At 35.3% G+C, this 20,683-nt stretch overlaps 1 protein-coding gene across 3 annotated transcripts in view; it reads right to left on the bottom strand.

Moving 5' to 3' along the window:
• Positions 1 to 16,796: 16,796 nt before the first annotated feature.
• The window catches only part of si:dkey-81h8.1 (uncharacterized protein LOC100034657 homolog), a 10,642-nt gene continuing 6,755 nt past the window's right edge, over positions 16,797 to 20,683 (bottom strand). For all 3 annotated transcript variants that reach the window (XM_050034544.1, XM_050034543.1, XM_050034545.1), the window contains one exon: positions 16,797 to 19,108. In XM_050034544.1, the coding sequence (XP_049890501.1) occupies positions 19,001 to 19,108 (108 nt within the window). In that variant the 3' untranslated portion in view covers positions 16,797 to 19,000. The remainder of the gene's footprint in view (positions 19,109 to 20,683) is intronic.

Here is a 20,683-nt window from a genome sequence, read left to right as displayed (position 1 = left end):
TCTACTGTCTACTCTCTGAACTCTATTTTGATGCTCTTGTTTCAGTTGGTTAAATGGTGTTGTAAGAAAACGGAAAGCGGTCAAATGGACACTGCTGAGGATCCATATCACACTATAAAGAAACAACCACCCCAGGACCCTATGCCTGTGTACTCACCTCCACCCCCAGTGATGCAGAGACCGGACTCAACCCCTATTATTATTGTAAGTACTGCAAGTACAGTTGGACCTATGCAATGATTATGTTTTGCTTACATATTTGTATCACTGTGTATTTCTTATTTACTGATAGCGTGATGGGACATTTGAACTTGGTCCTCTTGTGTTTTTCAACAGGGGGATGTACCCAAGAAGAACAGGACTGGGTTCTATTCAGTAAATCCCTGAGATCCTCTGAATGAATGGGAGCCATCAAGCAACAGGTAAATCAATGAATTTATCCAAAGATACTGATAGCTGCCCAGGTATTTGGGAAAAAACCCTTCAGATTCTGATAACACAGTGACCTGTCCACAAGTAACAACTTTAAAGTGTACACAAAATTTTATATGTACATGCATAAGAAATACAGGACAGGAAAAAAAGGAAAAGACGAGGATGAAAACAAAAAAATAAATAATTAAAAGATAAATAAATAATAGTAAAATTAGTATCAATTATACAAAAATAGTACAATTATACGTCAGTTCATACTGTGTCCATGGGAAGGTTGAGGCAGAGCGATAGCATCAATGAAGTATTGACCATAAGTGTTCAGGGAAGGTAAACTGTGTCTTGGAAGATCGAAGCACAGTGTTCAGTCCAATACAAGGAAGTAGTCCAATGTGGTTAGTCCACTTGACTCCTCACCCTTTTGATATGTTCAATAAAGGGTCCTCAGATTTTAGAAAACCTGATGAGTTAGAGAGTGTACCAAATTTCTTCAAGATGTGGGCAAGAAACTATGTCATTTAGCCATACCAACTATACCAAACATAATAATTTGCTGTAATGTAATCAGAACAACCCAGTATCACAGTGAGAGACCCAGGGACTAACTGTTTGCTATATCTGTTTCTATACAATTGAAAATGTCCACCCAGAAATTCTTGAGTTTGGGAAAAGACCAGAAAAGGTGACCTAAGGTCCCCACTTGTCACAGGTAGGGGACAAAGAAGGGAATATTCTGTTCAGTTTGGCCTTGGAGAAGTGCAGGCAATGAATGACTTTAAACTGAGTGAGTTGAAGTCTAGCATTAATGGAACATATTTTAATCCTTTGTAACCCTCTCGCCCATAATTCATCTGAAATCACTTCACCTGTATCCTTAGACCAAGTCTCTTTAATATGGTGAGAAGGGGTTGCCGAACTTAAGAGATGGACAAAATGGGAGATCAAATGCTCGAATGAGGGAGCTCTAGTAATTACATCTGATTTATATAAGTCTGACAGGGATAAACACATGATGTATGTGACGTCAGTTCTGCTAGACGGCCCAGACTATGTTTGGTAGACCGTTTGATCTTTTGCACATGTGTTTTTGTTGGATAAAGTAAATATGAGTGGCTTTTTTCATTCATTTTTTAATGTTTTTTTTTGTTTGTTTTTTTGTTTTTTTCTGTGTCCGTGATGTCCTTTGATACTTCGTTTGACACTATCAGGTGAAAAACAAATACTTTATTAATATTTACACTTTTAAAATCAAGTGTAGTATTACATGCTTGTGAAAACCACATATTTTGAAACTGCAGAGTTTCACATTGCCAGATTTGAGTTAAATGCATGTTTATAAAATGGACTGCATCTCAAAATTTAGTGATTTTTCATTTTTCAGACAAGTTGAAGCAGTACATTCACTTTTATGGGTTCAATACTGCTACCTATTGGACTCATAAAACTGAAAGTGCATTATCTTCATAATATGCATTGTCACCCAGCCAAACACAAGGCTAGGTCCTGGAGAGTTGACATGTTGGTGATACAGGCATTTTTATCTTTATCAACATTGTAATAAATGGCTATATAAATAAATGCAGTTGAATTTTGACTGCATGTTTTGTAACTGATAGCTATTTAATGTTGTGTTGTAATGCAGAGGAAATGAAGTGTCTCTGACCTCTCCCACTTTCCCAACAGCAGATCTTAATCACGACTTACTCATTAGAACATTGTTTGACGCTTAAACCAAGGCGCTGTCTGACAATACAACCAGGCTGGGCTTTGTGTCTTATTCTATGGAAGTATGAGGTTATTAAACAAAGGCATGCTTCTCGGCACATATGAATATACCAACAGAAGGTTTACAGTAACGGGCACAGTTCAACAGACAAGTCCACAATTCAAATGTCACTAAGACATAGGAATACTTCACCTGCAACATGACCATTTGTATGTCAATTACTCCCCGCATGTTACCTTAATTTGTGAATTTTCTGCATATGCCTCCACAATGAATGGAGAATCTATTGGGGTGTATTTCCTGGAGTTTCACGCTGTTCTGCTGTCAGTCTTAGCTGGTGTTCAAACCAGAAATTTTAGGGCTTTCTTTTGCAGTGGAAAGAGTTTCAGTACCACTATCTGCAGCAATAGCATTCTTGTCATCTTTCCTCTGGACAAAATCAAAGTAATGGGAATATTTCAAGCTGCTTAAGGTAAGAGTGTCCGCCTTCCAAACTAGTGACGATTATGAAAATTAAGTTGTTGAGATCAGTAATGATATGATAACAAAAGTAACATAAGGAGTTGTTTGGTTTTGGGGTAACTGTAACATTTCACAATTCTTTACTTGGAAAACACTGTTCCTAAACACATTTTTGCTAAAACCCAGTGACTTAAAACAAATTAGTACATGCAAGTGTAATACAGGGCCAAATAATGTGCCTGGCCACACTCATGCGTTTAAACTCTACTCAAGCGGAGCTCATATGGATGCATGTGCTCAGGCATTCGTAGGGCACACTACTTTTTGCATGCACAAAAGTGCATATGACATCCCACAAATAAGCGCACTATGAGTGATGTTACATCCATAACAATTTTGGTGCATCAATTTTTGTAGGAAAACATACAAACAGTTTGTGAGAAAAGCCTGACAGAACATATGACTGGATGAATGAGACTCTGATTATACTGCATGAGTTGTGTGAGTGTTTGTGAATAGATGTTTTAATAGAGTTTTGCTAAATGTGTAAATTGTTGTTAAATGTGGTCCCAAAAGACTTCAATTCATGAACAATGTTGACCTTGTTTTGGATTCTCCGTTCACTGGGGAGACATGCAATAAACACAAAGTTTTCTTCAAGAATTCAAGGTAACACAATAAGTAACCAATAAACAAATAACCATTTGGTTATTGGTAACACACAATGAGTAACCAATAAACAAATGGTCATTTTATGGGTGAGGTATTCCTTCAAAATAAAAGAAATGTAAGCAGTTGTATAAGTGAGGGCTGTGGGTATTTGAAGCTACACTGCCTGATTGTGCTAGCTCCTAAAATACCATACTTGTACTGGTGACATTAATGTTACCAAAATAGTCAAAATGTCAAAATAAATGATGAATTAAGCAGAACCTTTTTTCCTTGGTATGAACACGCTACTAATGCCAGTGGCTCCCAAACTTTTTTTCTCTCACAGCACCATTTGAAAGCTGAAAAAAAACAAAAAACAAAATGATCGACTCTCCTATTCAGTGCCTAAATTGATTGCAGTTTTCTCAACTAATTGTGATGGAAACTCTGGTAACAAATGGAGCTGAGGGACATTGTATTGAAATAACATAATCAAGAACCTCCTTGACATGTTTTTGTTGTGCCAACAAAAAATGCAAACCAAACTTTGCCCAAACCGCCAGAGCTTTTATGGACAAAAATCATAAAACTATTCCACTATTTTGACAGTAAAATCAAGAACATGACTGGCGATATTTTGGATTTATGTGTGCTTTCCATAAAGAGACTATACTGACCAGTTGTTTGAGTTTACAGCCATCACACTTTCCTCATTATTTATTTATTTATTTATTTTGTGTAAGCTGAATGTTGTTCAGTAGCTTTTAACACAACACAGTTAATTTTAAAACAGCTTAAATCTGCTTTAAGTTGCAAACAGACCTGGTCCAGCCCTGAAAATTAATCATGTCAAATGTCTGTGTTTATCATTGCCACTGAATTAGATTTTTGCTTGTCCTTCCAGGCAGACTGCAGTGAGCAGAGGCAGAGCAAAGAAACATGAACTGCATCAACAGCATGGATCTACAGTTGTCCAGATATGTTATTTATTGCACAGTTGTTTTATGTTTTGACATAGTTCTGTTTTTTGCCGACATGTAACAGATTAATTATTGAACATTGTATATACTAATATATAGTTAATGGAGACGTTATTTTTCTGCATGGCAATTATTCACTAGAAGCCAGTAATGAATAGTTGATGTGTTTTTCTTTAATAATGTTTCCCTGCATGATTTTAGAAATGGTAATTCACAGAATAAATTCATGGGAACTCATGGGAATTGTTACCATAATTGTTACGTATTTGAAATGTTTATTTTATGTTAAATATTTCAAGAAGTCTTAATTAAATCTGTCTCAGATATGATTAAAGAAACTTCAAGACTGCTGAACTTCCTTTCATTTTCATCTTCATACAGATACAAAGAACCAGAGACAATTACAGACATCACTAAATGTATTGGAAGTTAAAATGTTGAAATCAACCAGTGTGATAAGACATTTCAGTTTTAAAATAATATTTAATTCATTCAACTTATGAAGTGTTCAGTAGCCGAGGAATATATTCACAAGTTTAGTATTTACCCAAGAGGTAACTTGAGTTAAACAAGCTGACCAGCTTGGTGGAAACAGGCCCCCCCTACACTAGCGTCCTGGAACCTGTCAGTCATACTATCAACTTACCTGTCAAACAATGTGCCCTGCGAGGTGACGAGAGTCATGAAAAAATGAGAAAATGTATAGTATGTTGTCCAGAATCATGAAATCATATTCATAGTATAGCACGTCATCCAAAATCATGAAAAGTCATAGTACAGTATGCCGTCCAAAATCATGAAAAAAAGTCATAGTATAGTATGTCATCCAAAATCACTAAAAAATTGTAATTGTATAGTATGTCATCCAAAATCATGAAAAAATGTCATAGTATATTATGCTGTCCAAAATCATGAAAAAAGTCATAGCATAGCATGTCGTCCAAAATCATGAAAAAGAGTCATAACATAGTATGTCACGCAAAATCATTGAAAAACATCATAGTATATAATATGTCGTCCAAAATCATTAAAGAAAAGTGATAGTAAAGTATGTCATCCATAATCATGAAATAATATTCATAGTACAGTATGTCGTCCAAAATCACGAAATAATACTCATAGTATAGTATGTCGTCCAAAATCATGAAAAAAAGTCATAGTATAGCATGTCATCCAAAATTATGAAAAAAAGTCATACTATAGTATGTCATCCCAAATCATGAAAAGAGTCATAACATAGTATGTCACGCAAAATCATTGAAAAACATCATAGTATAATATGTCATCCAAAATCATTAAAAAAAAGTGATAGTAAAGTATGTCGTCCATAATCATGAAATAATATTCATAGTACAGTATGTCATCCCAAATCATGAAAAAAAGTCATGGTATAGTATGTCATCCACAATCATGAAAAAATGTCAAAGTATAGTAGGTCGTCCCAAATCATTAAAAAAAAAAACATTGTATAGTATGTCGTCCAAAATCATGAAAAAAAGTCATGGTATAGTATGTTGTCCAAAATCATAATAAAAAAAATCACTGTGTCGTCCCAAATCATGAAAAAAAGTCATGGTATAGTATGTCATCCAACATCATTAAAAAAAACTCATAGTATAGTATATCGTCTATAATCGTGAAATAATAGTCATGGTATAGTACGTCGTTCAAAATCATGAAAAAAAGTCATAGCATGTCGTCCAAAATTATGAAAAAAAGTCATAGTATAGTATGTTGTCCAAAATTATGAAAAAAATTCATAGTATATTATGTCGTCCAAAATCATGAAAAAAAAGTCATAGTATAGTATGTCATCCAAAATCATGAAAAAAAAGTCATAGTATAGCATGTCATCCAAAATTATGAAAAAAAAAGTCATGGTATAGTGTGTCGTCCAAAATTATGAAAAAATGTCACCACCCTACGCCGTTTCACTCTGTCCTGTACATTAAAGGCAAGAGCCCGAAAAAATAATCTTTAAAAAAGAAAAAAGTCATAGTATAGCATATCGTCCATAATCATGAAATAATAATCATAGTACAGTTTGTCGTCCAAAATCATGAAAAAAAAGTCATAGTATAGTATGTCGTCCAAAATCACGAAATAATAGACATAGTATAGTATGTCGTCCAAAATCATGGAAAAAAGTCATAGTATAGCATGTCGTCCAAAATTATGAAAAAAGTCAGAGTATAGTATGTAGTCCAAAATCATGAAAAAAAGACATAGTATAGTAGGTCATCCAAAATCATGAAAAAAACTCATAGTATATTATGTCGTCCAAAATCATGAAAAAAAACTCATAGTATAGTATGTCATCCAAAATCATGACAAAAAGTCATAGTATAGTATGTCATCTAAAATCATGAAAAAAAGTCATAGTATAGTATGTCATCCAAAATCATGGAAAAAAGTCATAGTATAGCATGTCATCCAAAATTATGAAAAAAAAAAGTCATGGTATACTGTGTCGTCCAAAATTATGAAAAAATGTCACCACCCTACTCCGTTTCACTCTGTCCTGTACATTAAAGGCAAGAGCCCGAAAAAATAATCTTTAAAAAAGAAAAAAGTCATAGTATAGTATGTCGTCCAAAATCACGAAATAATAGTCATAGTATAGTATGTCGTCCAAAATCATGAAAAAAAGTCATAATATACCATGTCATCCAAAATTATGAAAAAAAGTCATAGTATAGCATGTCGTCCAAAATTATGAAAAAAAGTCATAATATACCATGTCGTCCAAAATTATGAAAAAAAGTCATAGTATAGCATGTCGTCCAAAATTATGAAAAAAAGTCATAGTATAGCATGTCGTCCAAAATTATGAAAAAAAGTCATAATATACCATGTCATCCAAAATTATGAAAAAAAGTCATAGTATAGCATGTCGTCCAAAATTATGAAAAAAAGTCATAATATACCATGTCGTCCAAAATTATGAAAAAAAGTCATAATATACCATGTCATCCAAAATTATGAAAAAAAGTCATAGTATAGCATGTCGTCCAAAATTATGAAAAAAAGTCATAATATACCATGTCGTCCAAAATTATGAAAAAAAGTCATAGTATAGCATGTCTTCCAAAATTATGAAAAAAAGTCATAATATACCATGTCATCCAAAATTATGAAAAAAAGTCATAGTATAGTATGTCGTCCAAAATTATGAAAAAAAGTCATAATATACCATGTCATCCAAAATTATGAAAAACAGTCATAGTATAGCATGTCGTCCAAAATCATGAAAAAAGTCATAGTATAGCATGTCATCCAAAATTATGGAAAAAAAAGTCATAGTATAGCATGTCATCCAAAATCATGAAAAAAAGTCATAGTATAGCATGTCGTCCAAAATTATGAAAAAAAAAGTCATGGTATAGTATGTCGTCCAAAATCATGAAAAAAAAAAGTCATAGTATAGCATGTCGTCCAAAATTATGAAAAAAAGTCATAGTATAGCATGTCGTCCAAAATCATGAAAAAAAGTCATAGTATAGCATGTCATCCAAAATTATGAAAAAATGTCATGGTATAGTATATCATCCAAAATCATGAAGATAAGTCATAGTATAATATGTCATCCAAAATTATGAAAAAAAAGTCATAGTATAGCATGTCGTCAAAAGTTATGAAAAAAAATCATAATATACCATGTCATCCAAAATTATGAAAAAAAGTCATAATATACCATGTCATCCAAAATTATGAAAAAAAGTCATAATATACCATGTCATCCAAAATCATGAAAAAAAACGTCATAGTATAGTATGTCGTACAAAATTATGAAAAAAAAGTCATAGTACAGCATGTCGTCCAAAATCATGAAAAAAAACGTCATAGTATAGTATGTCGTCCAAAATCATGAAAAAAAGTTGTAGTATAGTCTGTCGTCCCAAATCATGAAAACAGTCATAGTATAGCATGTCATCCAAAATTATGAAAAAAAGTCATAGTATAGTATGTCATCCAAAATCATGAAAAAAAACGTCATAGTATAGTATGTCGTCCAAAATTATGAAAAAAAGTTGTAGTATAGTCTGTCGTCCCAAATCATGAAAACAGTCATAGTATAGTATGTCGTCCAAAATCATGAAAATCAGTCATAGTGTAGTATTTCATCCAGAATCATGAAATAAAGTTATAGGGGGGTCTTGATACATCTGTTCAGTGAAATGTCTTTAAAGCAGTTGGCCACTGTGGCTTTCATCATCGGACCTTCTCTGATGATAAAAGGCTCATTTTACCATCCACTCAGAATTTACCTGTACAACACACTCACTCACACTCTCTTGTGATGCAGTCAGGTAAACCTTTATAATTGTGACCTAAATAAACCTGGTCGTGGACTTCTTGAGTATGAAAGAGTGGGGGTCAGTTGGGGCACTTTTGTTTCAACATGAAATAACCTTTCATTACTCACAGACCCCTTGTGTCATAGCCAATGCCCTTTTTCCCCTCAGCTTTCCCTGTGTTTCTTCTATTTACCCCGCCCTTGTGTCTCGTGCTCCTACCTGTCTCCCTCCCTGTCTGTGTCTGTGGGGTCAGTGTGGGTGTGGTTCTCCTGGCTCTCCTGATTCACAGTTGTCCTAACCATACAATCAACCCATCATCTCTCTGTGCGTACTCACCTGCCAGCCATTAGACACTAGTGCCCCTGTATATCTGCACCAATTCCTCATTCAGCCTGTGGCAGATTGTTGTGTCGGCAGTTGTTTGCAGTTTCACACCGAGCATGAATTTTCAACCCAAAAACTAACATGGAATTTTGTAGTGATTTTGGAATAATTTCTTATGATTTGGATGGACCTCCATTTCAGCAAATGTATGCCTGCAGAAATATAAGTTTGACCAAAGTAATTCTTTGTTCTAACTGATGTCATACCGCCCAGCAGATGCTAATGTTTTAAGTTGGTTACAGAATGATGTTAGTCACAACAGCAAGCGTTAAGCATCAAATTTGGGGTCTGATTATTTTTTGTGCAGTCAACGTAAGCCCCTTCGACAGTCTCTGTCTGGATAGGTTTTTGCTGTGTGAAGTGGCCTCATTCATGAAATGTGCAGAACATGAATGTGCTATTGGTTTGCTGACTGTAGGGATGTCCACTAGCCTCATAACTGCAGACCACATGTGAACACACCAACTCAGGACCTTCACATCCAGCGTCTTCACCTGCAACATCGTCTGAGACCAGCCACCCAGACAGCTGATGCAAAGTTTCTGCACAAACCACCAGAAAACGTCTTGGGGAAGTTCATCTGCATGCTCGTTGTCCTCAGCAGGGTCTTGAGCTGACAGCAGTTCATCATCGTAACCAACTTGAGTGGGCAACTGCTCACCTTTGATGGCCTCTTGCACTTTAGAGAAGTGACAGAAGCTGACATAAGCTACAAACAATGAACACAGTTACATTTTACTGATGGCAATTTGAATGTGTAGAGATACCAGGACGAGACCCTGAGGCCCATTGTCATGCCAGTCATCCACCGCTATGATCTCATGTTATAGCCAGGTAATCCACGGCATGTTGCAAAACTGAAAACATCTCAGTTCTTGCATGGCCTGCATACTCACCAGACATGCCACACATTAAGCATGTTTTGGAAGCTCTGAATTGATGTGTACGATAGTGTGTTTCAATTCCTGCCCATATCCAGTAGCTACACACAGCCATTGAAGAGGAGAGGGCAGATAGTGTGCATAAAAAAAGTCTTAGATTATTAACTTAAACCTGTGAAAAATGAGATCAGAAACAGAAGTGGTCTGTTTGTCTCATGAGTTTGTCTCAGCCCTGAACTGAACCTGGTTATTTATCAGTCTTCACCAAACAAAAAGAAAAACATTGTAGGTGAAGTGAAAAGGTGCATCCTGCTTTGAAGAATGTAAATATTTGATGGTGATGCATTTCACAGGGTTGTATGGGGATCTGTGACGTTAGCATACAAACACATACCTGCTGGGAACTTATTGTCTAATGCCAACTATTGTTAAAATGGCATGGTGGTAACACAGTACTGGGCAGGTAACACTGGTGACAACTCTGCTCTCAATTCTTTTAACACTCCAGTTGCTTATCAGAGCATAAATCACAATGGTAAAATACTGAGTGTTGTGTATACAGGTATCCAAGATTAACTCCACTCTTTCTTCCATGTTTGAGAAGAAACATTTACTCAGAGCTGTTAATACGAAGATTAATGGCCGCTGCATTGTTAGGAAAACAGTAGGCAACACAATGGCACTGTGAAAAGGCAACAATGCAATGTAGGGTGTAACCAAATACAATGCAATGTGGCCAATGCCGCACACACACACTCACACACACCAAAACACACACATACTAACACTGATTTCATCTCTGATTATTCCCATAATTACATTTCTTTTTTTAGCATCTGTCCGCTTTTGTGCGTAAGAGTCCAGTATTGCCAGTATAAGTTGGAGTTCAATTGAAGCAGGTTGGTCTCTTCTTTTTAGTAACACTGAGACTATGTTAGACCTCTAACATATATGTTAGACCTCTAACATATATGTGTGATCTGCAGGCGTGTGTGTATAAAGGCACCAGATAAGGAATCTGTGGATATGGTCAGATATTTGTGTGCCACATGGTCAGAATGAGATATAGTGCCTGCTTGTCAGAATCTTGTCATAGAAACGCACTTTTTATTTACAGACTGCTGGATGAGAGTCTTAACTGTCTTATTGCCACAAGACCACTGGTCCACTGGACCTCCATCAGATGGAACAAATTACATACCATACTCTGCCAGACTATTGCTTTTATATTTCCCCTATGCACATATCACATACATTTATGTCATTGTGTGGTACACATTTTGCACCTGTACTTTCTGTGTGCTTGTAACTTTTATTTTTCATTTCTTTAAAAAAAAAAAAAAAGGTTACTATAACATATACAAATGTTATATACAGCTGGAAAAAAAAAGAAAAATGTACAAATTGCATTGATGTTGATGAAAACTAAATAAAAATTGCATTAAAAAAAATAAAAGACCACAGCTATGGTTATTTATTAACAATTGGGAACACACGTCTCTATATTGAGGTCACTTTTTCCTCTTTACAGACATGCAGCACAGCACAACAGTTCTTTTATCATCCACAATGCACCGATGCAACCAAAACACATCTTAGAATAAACTCCTCTTCCAGAACACTGAAAACATTTGTCACTCATTATATAATGATCATAAAATCACAACAACAGGTATCTTTACAGCAAGTGAATTTAGCATAAATCAAGATTCAATTACAACAAAACAAAGGCACTTTTTTTATTGAATGGATTGTGGTGCTACAATATATGCCTGTCACAGAAATGAATCAGGAATGCAATTCCAGTCCAAGTGCACAAAATTAAACTAATTCCAGTGATGCCATATATAACTACATATTCACTATACATACACCAGACAGCTACAGAAATAAAATACAGCAGCGCTAGTTAATCTGTCTTCTGCATTTGGCCACAAGTTCTCATCCACATCAAACTGCATGTTCTCTTTTGCAATACAGCTGGTAAAGAATCTTTGTGGATGCCTGATCCATCCCTGGCAGTCTCCTGCAGATGTGTTCAGACATCCAGCATTCATTGTGTCCGAGAGAGACATCTGGTGGTCATAAGCTTTCCAACTTGCAGGTTGAGGAATGACGGTAAGGTAGAAGGAAAAGTGACACCTGACATGATCTTGTCTTTTGTTTTGCTGAAAAAAAATCTTGATTAATGCCCTGTTGAAATACTGTTGGAAAAGGAACCACAGTAAGCACCTAGATGAGACAAATTCAGACTTTAATTACAGCTTTTGTACTGTAATACGTTCTTTCTTCACCAAAGAACCAATAAATAAAGCTCAGTGTGAGTTCAATCAGGAAGACTTTATTTATTCTACCTCCCACTCCCACTGTTTCCTCTAATCAGCTGACTATGGGTGTTCACACTTCTACTTATCCAATCAAACTTCGCTACGATCTCTATCAGCCAATTTGGATGCCAATGCAAACGTTGAAATCTGCTCTCTCCTCTGCTGCTGTCAGCCGTCAATTTAGGCAGAACTGTCACACCCTCCTCCACCCTGTTCACCTCCAGCCATCGTATCCAGACTCCAGAGGCCTGTGCTATGAAGCCAGTTCAACTTACCCACGATATCTTTTCGTTATCACAGTGTGGATTATTTTTCCCATAAAATATTATCTGTTTTATCCTAGTTCTCATCACACAGGTGTCACATGTTATTTTGAGCTGCAATGATGGAATTCAGTGGCACTGTCAGTGATCACTGCGGACTGAAATATACTTTGAGTACATTAAAATCCTGCTAAAATCATGTGTTCAGTGTTGTAAACAATCTGTTTGTTAGAAGCTTTGTTATAAAATCAGTGGGAACAGAGTCCTGGAGCAATGAAATGATTCCACTGACCCATAACAATAGGCTACATAGGCTCCTATTTTTTACAAGTCACTCTGGACTTTTGTCCATGGATACTGTTATCTTCAGTGATCTGATTGGTCAGATGTCAGGGTGTTGACAGGCTGTGATCTGATACCCTGAGCTTACGCTGAACAGCGGGTTAGCAGCACAAAAAGACAACCAGCTTTGTAATACTGAAAACATAGAACAAAAAATCATATAACAAAAACAATCCCCCATAAACTAATACATTTATGATGTAATTTGCAGCAATATATATATATATATATATATGGATAGAACATTCTTTAAGAAGAACACAAAATATAAAAGCTTTGTTTTAGCTAATTATCATATTAGCAAAATTATATTATTATATAATAATATAATATTACATGATAATTATATCATTATATGATAACAGAATTTATATATGTTTTAATATAGCCATACTAGTATATTAAGATTATTATAGATGTACCTCAAATGTGCCTGTGCTTTTTTTTTCTTTGTTTCCTTTTCCTTGTTAATTATTTATTTAACCTAACCCCCTGGCATGTTCGTTTGAATTTTGCACTGTGGTTATTCCTACTGGTTAAATGAGTGACGTGCAATTTGATGATAAAATAATAAAAATAAATAAAAAATAATAACAATAAATATGGTATTAAGACTTCCGGTGAACAGATTCAATAATTTACTTTCTATGTTATAAATATGGAGGTAAGAAATAATTTTAAAAATCATTGATTTGCAAGCTGGCTGTTAAACAACCTGACATGCAAAGTGTTTGCGCCCTCTTGTGGTCACAGTAAGTAACTACAACAGCACTCTACTGTCAAGTTAGACACAATTCTACAGTGACACTTCCGGCCAACTATCAAAATAAAACCTATAGCGGTTGAGAGATGTAGTTGCGCACTGTGACCACTGGAGGGCAGATGACGTGTACAGTAGGGCAGTATCATTAATTTACCAGGATCTAGCTTGCCAAATGAGTTAATGATTTGGTCATTCAACCTCGCGGAGCTCAAATACATACTGTAAGAAAATATATTTCCCTGCTCTGTCATTATTAGCTAGTTTGTGGCCCTGATTCTGAGATGCAATGTGATGCAGTCACAGCTAACATTAGCTAACATCAATAAAATGTGTATTTGATCTGTTAAACCCCCTGCTATTTTTGTTTTGTTTTGCAACTTGTGAATAGGTTTTTTTTTTCATTTAATAGTGGTAGTCTTTTTTTTCCACTAGTAAATTTATGATGTAATATGCAACAAAATACATATGTATTTATCTATTTTTATTTTTTAGATGAACAAAAAATACGATAGCTTTGTTTTAGCTAAGTCTTATATTAGCTAAATTATATTATTATATAATAATATAATTCATATATTTTATAATATAGCCATAATGTTATATTGAGACTATTATATATATGTGCCTTAAATGTGCATTTGTTTGTTTGTTCTTTCCTTTTCCTTTTTTATTATTTATTTAACCTAACCCCCTGGCATGTTTGAATTTTGCACTGTGGTTATTCTTACTGGTTAAATGAATGACGTGCAATTTGTTTGATTGTTGTTTGTTTGATTTTTGAAAGAAAAAACACAAAATATTAAATAATAATGATAATAATAATAATAATTAATATTGTATTAAGATTCTGGTGAACAGATTCAATAATTTGCTTTCTATGTTACAAATATGGAGGAGTATGGAGGTTAGAAATTATTTTTAAAATCATTGATTTGTAAACTGGCTGTTTAACAACCTGCCATGCAAATCACAAGCGTTTACGCCCTCTTGTGGTCACAATAAGTAACTACAATAGCACTCTACCGTCAAGTTAGACACAACTCTTCAGCCATACTTTCGGCCACCACTGGCAAAATAAAATCTGTGGCGGTTGAGAGGTGTAGTTGCGCACTGTGTCCACTGGAGGGCAGATAACGTGTATAGTGGAGCGTATCATGCACGGCAGCTCAGAGAGTAAAGCCGTTTGTCAACTTCCGCTGAGCATAGAGCCCTGTGCTAGTGTAGGTGTGCTAGTAATATTGTTGGTGAAAACGTCCTAAATTATATTAATTTTCAATACATTTTGTTTCATGTCTTTGTGTATTTAATTCCGATTTGGATGTCGATGTTTACATGTCAAATTAGACAATTTTACAGCGATACTTCCGGCCAACACTATCAAAATAAAACCTGTAGCGGTTGAGAGGTGTAGTTGCGCACTGTGTCCACTAGAGGGCAGATGACGTGTACAGTAGAGCGTATCATTAATTTACCAGAATCTAGCTTGCTAAATTAGATGATGATCTGGGAACTCAACATCACGGAGCTCAAATATATATTGTAAGAAAATATATTTCCCTGCTCTGTCATTATTAGCTAGTTTGTGGCCCTGATTCTGAGCTGCAATGTGATGGAGTAACAGCTAACATTGAGGATAAAAATGAGGATAAAAATATACTCATGACATGTAAAAACACTGTAAGGTTTGTTATTCAACGCTCAATTCCACCTCTAACATTATTCAGTTTTTAACTAACTCTTATTGAGTTTTTAACTGAGTCTACATTAATAATAATGTGTTCATTTCATAGATTGTGTAATTAAGAATATTAATATATATCAAACATTTATATTTATCATTTTTAAATCGATATTTTATATGTATTAGATATTTAAAATCTTTCTAAATGATCATAATCCATGAGGTTCAGATAATCGTGATGCCCTCTGGTGGCCACAACAAGTAATGACAATAGTAGTATCAAGTTAGACACAATACCATAAGGAAACTTCCGGTAAATACTTTCACAATAAGACTTAGAGCACACGTAACATTACATGCTGTGACCGTGGTTTGTCTATCTATCTATCTATCTATCTATCTAAAGAGCAGATAAACAGATAAATACCGAAAAGCTGTATGGAAGCAGTATGAGTCTAGGAGACTTGATAGTTGAAAAAGTAATCGCTATTTTTTGTTAGCTAGCTAGCTAACGTTAGCTAGGCAATTTGTACTATAACGCTATACGACAGTAATCAGTTGATAAGTGCACAACTGTGCTGTGTACCCAAACGTTTCATTTTAAAAGTGCTTACTAGAAGAAATCACGTTAGTCTCTTTTCCACAGATTTTAGTCTTTACACTTCTTAAGCTGGTACCTGGCAGACGGGCAAAGGAATCCTATCTGTACACTGCCCTCTTGTGGTGACATTGCGTTACTACACCTATGTTCTCGTGTCGTCATTATTACAGTCTGTGGTGTCAAGGTAGACGCACTCACACAGCGATACTTCCGGGAAGTATTTTCAAAATAAAAGCGATAGTATAAGTTGTAGCTGCGCATTGTGTCCACCAGACGGCAGTATTTACACGTGCTTGAATTACATAGAATTATTAACTGCTGTCTGTAGGCATAAACTCTACCAAGCTTCAAGGTATACATAATTGCATATCAAGACTATTATAGATGTGCCTTTATTTTTTTTTTATTTTTTTTTGCTTCATTTTTTACTATTTATTTAACCTAAACCTCCCACCATTTTTTGTTTTGCAACTTGTGAAGTGACTTTTTTGTTTTAATAATTAATGTTTTTATATAACCACTTATTGAAATATAAAAAGCAATAGTTAAAACAAAGATCATATATCACCCCACCTCATACACTAGTAAATGTATGATGTAATATGCAACATAATACATGTGTTTAGATAGACAGATTTTTATTTTTTAGACACAAAATACAAAAGCTTTGTTTTAGCTTATCATGTTATTATTATCAGCTTAATTATATAATTAGATGATAATATAATATTATGATTATATCATTATATAATAACATAATGTATATATTTTATAATATAGCCATTTTTGTTTTGTTTTGCAACTTAAGTTTTTTTTTTCTTTTTATTAGTAGATTTTCTTTTCAGAAGTACATTTATGATGTAATAGGCAAAACAATACATATGTATTTAGATAGATCGATTTTTATTTTTTAGATGAACACAAAATACAAAAGCTTTGTTTTGGCTAATTATTACATTAGCTAAATTATTATTCAGGAAATTAACAAGGCAAGAAACAGGAAATTGAAAGTCCCATATATACTGTGTGTGTAAAACTATATAAGGACATGTTTGAAAACGAAAAGCTTCAGTAACAACACTACAGTATTAAATGTGATTATCAGTGATTGAGAGTGATCATAGATAACAATTCTTTTTCATTTTTACTGGTGCAGCACTAACTTTTATTTCATTGTGAATAAAATGTTAATACATTCATTTACAGTTCATCATGCCATTCTGTGGTATTCACAAAGTCCTGACAATATTAACAAACCAGTGCAGGAAAACATACACTGTCAACACGTGTCTGACATGAATCTGAACAGGGAAACTAACTGAGGCCTCTGTTTTACAAATATCAATGTTGTAAGTCCAAACTCAGTCCAATTTTATGAAGTGTTTTTGCCAAGTTTCCTTCAAACAATGAGCAACTACAGGGACTATAGTTACAATATCATTTACAGACACATTTCTCTCTTACATGAAAACACACCAAGCAGCTGTTTGATTCTGTGATAAAGGCGGATACCCACAGCCACTTAGTAAAAAGACTCCTGTGACATGTTGACCTATGTCACAAAGAATTCCCTCCCACCTCAAACACATAAACACACTTCCTGGGCGCAAAAAAGTGCAATTATTGCAGCAAGCTGCACTTTGCCACTGCTTGGTGTGTTCTCGGCATTAAGGTTCTCACAGATCTCCACAATGGTACCCTGGCTACCGGCCTGCTGCTGTGCCTTTAAAGTTCAGCTCTAGAGGAGAGACAATTTCATTCATGAATTAAGGACATCTCAGTCATGTCTAATGAGAGACAGCAAGCCCATGATCAATATTAGCATTAGCTTAGGTTTGACACTGTTATAGATGCTGCTTGTTTAAACAGCCTCGCATATGGCTTCAACATTACCTTGCTGGTATGTTCCAGTGTTTGGGAGTCTATTAAAAATCTCCATTTTATGATAACATATAGTAATCTCATTGTATCCAGATAACAAGTGGCCATATCCATCCATTCATTATGTTATCAAGGCGGTGGACCACATGTTCCGCAGCACTTCCTGCAGGAAGCATCGCAAGTATGGATATGTGAACCATCCAGCTGTTACAGGGAGGCATCCAGCGGACATTTCTTATTAATGTGACGGAGCAGCTCTCCACTCAGAGCTCCACACACATGACTCTCATGAACAGCAGAGCAGTGGAAAGATTATTAGCAGGATTACTTTGGCTTGTGATTGAAGACTGGAAAGTAAAAAGAGACAGATAAATGGATTTCATTGTCTCCAAAGTGGGACTTTGTTTACACGGTTTGCATTATGCCACAAACAGGGACTGGAGTTTCTTAAGCATTAAGAGAAATTGAGGGTACTGTTGTTTTTGGAGCTTGACTCAAAGTCTGAATGTCTCGCCCTCTGCTGCCTCTTCTGAGCCCCAAAACCTGATGTAAGTGCTTAATCACTGGAGGGCTTTGAGTTTTAATCAAGATAACAGCTCGAAAATAATATAACCAACAATGAATGGACATATAAACAGTAGATTAGCTGCTGTGATACTCTGTCATTACAAATTCTGTAATGGGGATAAGACAAGTTTTATATAGACAAGTTTAAAATATACTCAGTGAAACAAAATCGTATTTAATCAGCCCGATATGCTTTAGGCAAGAGAGGTTTAAAATCTTCGAAAGGCAAAATAGTACAAGGTTATTATATCTGCCTTCTTTCTAATAACACAAAATGTGCACTGACTATTAGTGAATATATTCTACATACTCTTAATAGTAACCAAGATCTCTGCTTGTCCCTCACTGTCAAAGCTGAGAATCTTGTTTGCTGCTGCTTTTTATTTCTCACTATTTATTTTAGTGATGTTAGTATTTGAAGAATAAATCAACATTCCTAATAACACTGATCCATATCATCACCACAACATCGTGTGCTAACACTGATTCTGTGTTCATGTCATGCCAGAAGTGAAAGGACAGAGTGACGACTTTTTGGGACATTCACATTTATTTTTTGAACAATTCTTATTCTGTTCATGAACTTGAACTGCTACCATCAGCACATGTGTCACTGTTATACACGAGTCATCAAGCTAAACGGGAGGTTACTGAGTCCTGATTTGAGTGACCAGCAGAGGGCTGTCAAAAATATTAGTTACATCCATATTTACACTCTGACTGACATGACATGACATCACAGGGAGCAGTGTGTTTCGAGTTCAGGGCTCTGAGGTCACAGATTCGATCGGCTCCACCTGGGGTTCAGTGGGTGGGGTGGAGATGTCCTCTACCTGCTCTGAATCTGGTTCGGTCACAACTACAGCCACCTGTTAACACAGAGAGAGCATTGAAACATGAATAGGATGTGCAGAAAATATTAACACGTTGAGTGGTTATTTAAGTGTGTGGTCACACGTGTCCCAATTGTTTTGAGCCCATGTCATTTTGGCTCTGTGAGAACACTGCTGGTTAAATCCTACTGTGGTTAGGGTTGCAGCGATATTCTGGTTTTAAGGTATACAGTGATATAAAAGTTGACGGTTATCATACTGTGTACATTTGTTTATCTACAATATTGGGAAAAAAAGCAACTGGACAGATAATCTCCCCTTTGTTTTTGTTATTTTCAAAGAGGAGACTTTCAAGTTTCAATTTTACTAACAAATAACCCTTCCATTTTCTTCCTTTGAGGGTCATTCTGACTGATGAAAATAAAAATTCTGTAATACTGTGAAACTACGATATTTCCTGAGACAGTTATTGTACCTTGTGGACCAAATACCTCAGATCACGTGCAAACTGCATGCTGTGGTTCAACATGACGTGAACCAACCATAGACTGTATAAAAATAATGGACAGAAACTCAAATTAAACAGGATGATGACACTGACCCTTGTGTAAATTAAATTTTGTGTTTTTTGTGAGCTTGGTGGAGAATGAATTTCATTTTGCTTAACTGCCCCATGTAGAGACTAGGAGGAAACTTTTCAGCTAAGAAACCCTGATTCAATGTGGTTATCTGAGGGTAAGATTTTGTTCTGGCTCTTTAATGATGAGATTTTTTTTCTTAGCAAGATTTATAGAAAATGTATGGAAACATTAAAAAAAATAAGACCTTTTTGGTATAAATTTTTTGGACCAATATGCTATGGCTTGTCACAAACAAACAAACAAAAAACTAAATTACTGTGTGAGCTCTGCAGTAAAGATTAATGAAGTCCAAGGTCATTTTGTTGATTTTGTAGCTACATCTATCAGTAAGGTCTTTTTTAAACCACAGTTTTTGTTTGTTGGATTGAAAATAGTTATCTGCCTATTAAGAGACTTAATATTTACAACTCTTGTTAAATTTGTGACAAATCAGTGTGTAAATGAGGTAATGTTTAGATAAAAAACACAGGTGTGAACACACTTAGAGAGCAGAGCACAATGCAGAGTCATATGAAACTATGTACAGTGTGCAGGGGCTCTGTCTCTGTTTCTGTGGAGGACACTTTATAGATATATAATGAACAGTGTTGGGGTGAAGAGAAGTATTCAAATGTATAAGTTTCATTACTTTGATGAAGTAATTAAAATACATACATGACTTATTACATTTTAAAGGGATAGTGCACCCAAAAATGAAAATTCAGCCATTATCTACTCACCCATATGCTGATGGAGGTCCTGGTGAAGTTTTAGAGTCCTCACATCCCTTGCGGAGATTGGCGGGGGGGAGCCGCCAGCACACCTAATGGCAGACGGCGCCCCAGACTAACGTCCAAGAACACAAAATTGAATCCACAAAGTATCTTCATACTGCTCATCCGTAGTGATCCAAGTGTGCTGAAGCCCTGACATAAAAAGTTGTTTCGAAAAACGTCATATGAGCTCTGTTTTTAGCCTCACTGTAGCCTGT

This window comes from Epinephelus moara, chromosome 22 (genome assembly GCF_006386435.1).
Source record: "Epinephelus moara isolate mb chromosome 22, YSFRI_EMoa_1.0, whole genome shotgun sequence".
Lineage (NCBI taxonomy): Eukaryota > Metazoa > Chordata > Actinopteri > Perciformes > Serranidae > Epinephelus > Epinephelus moara.
Note: the sequence above shows the minus strand (reverse complement) of the source record. Positions and strands in the feature narration are given on the sequence as shown.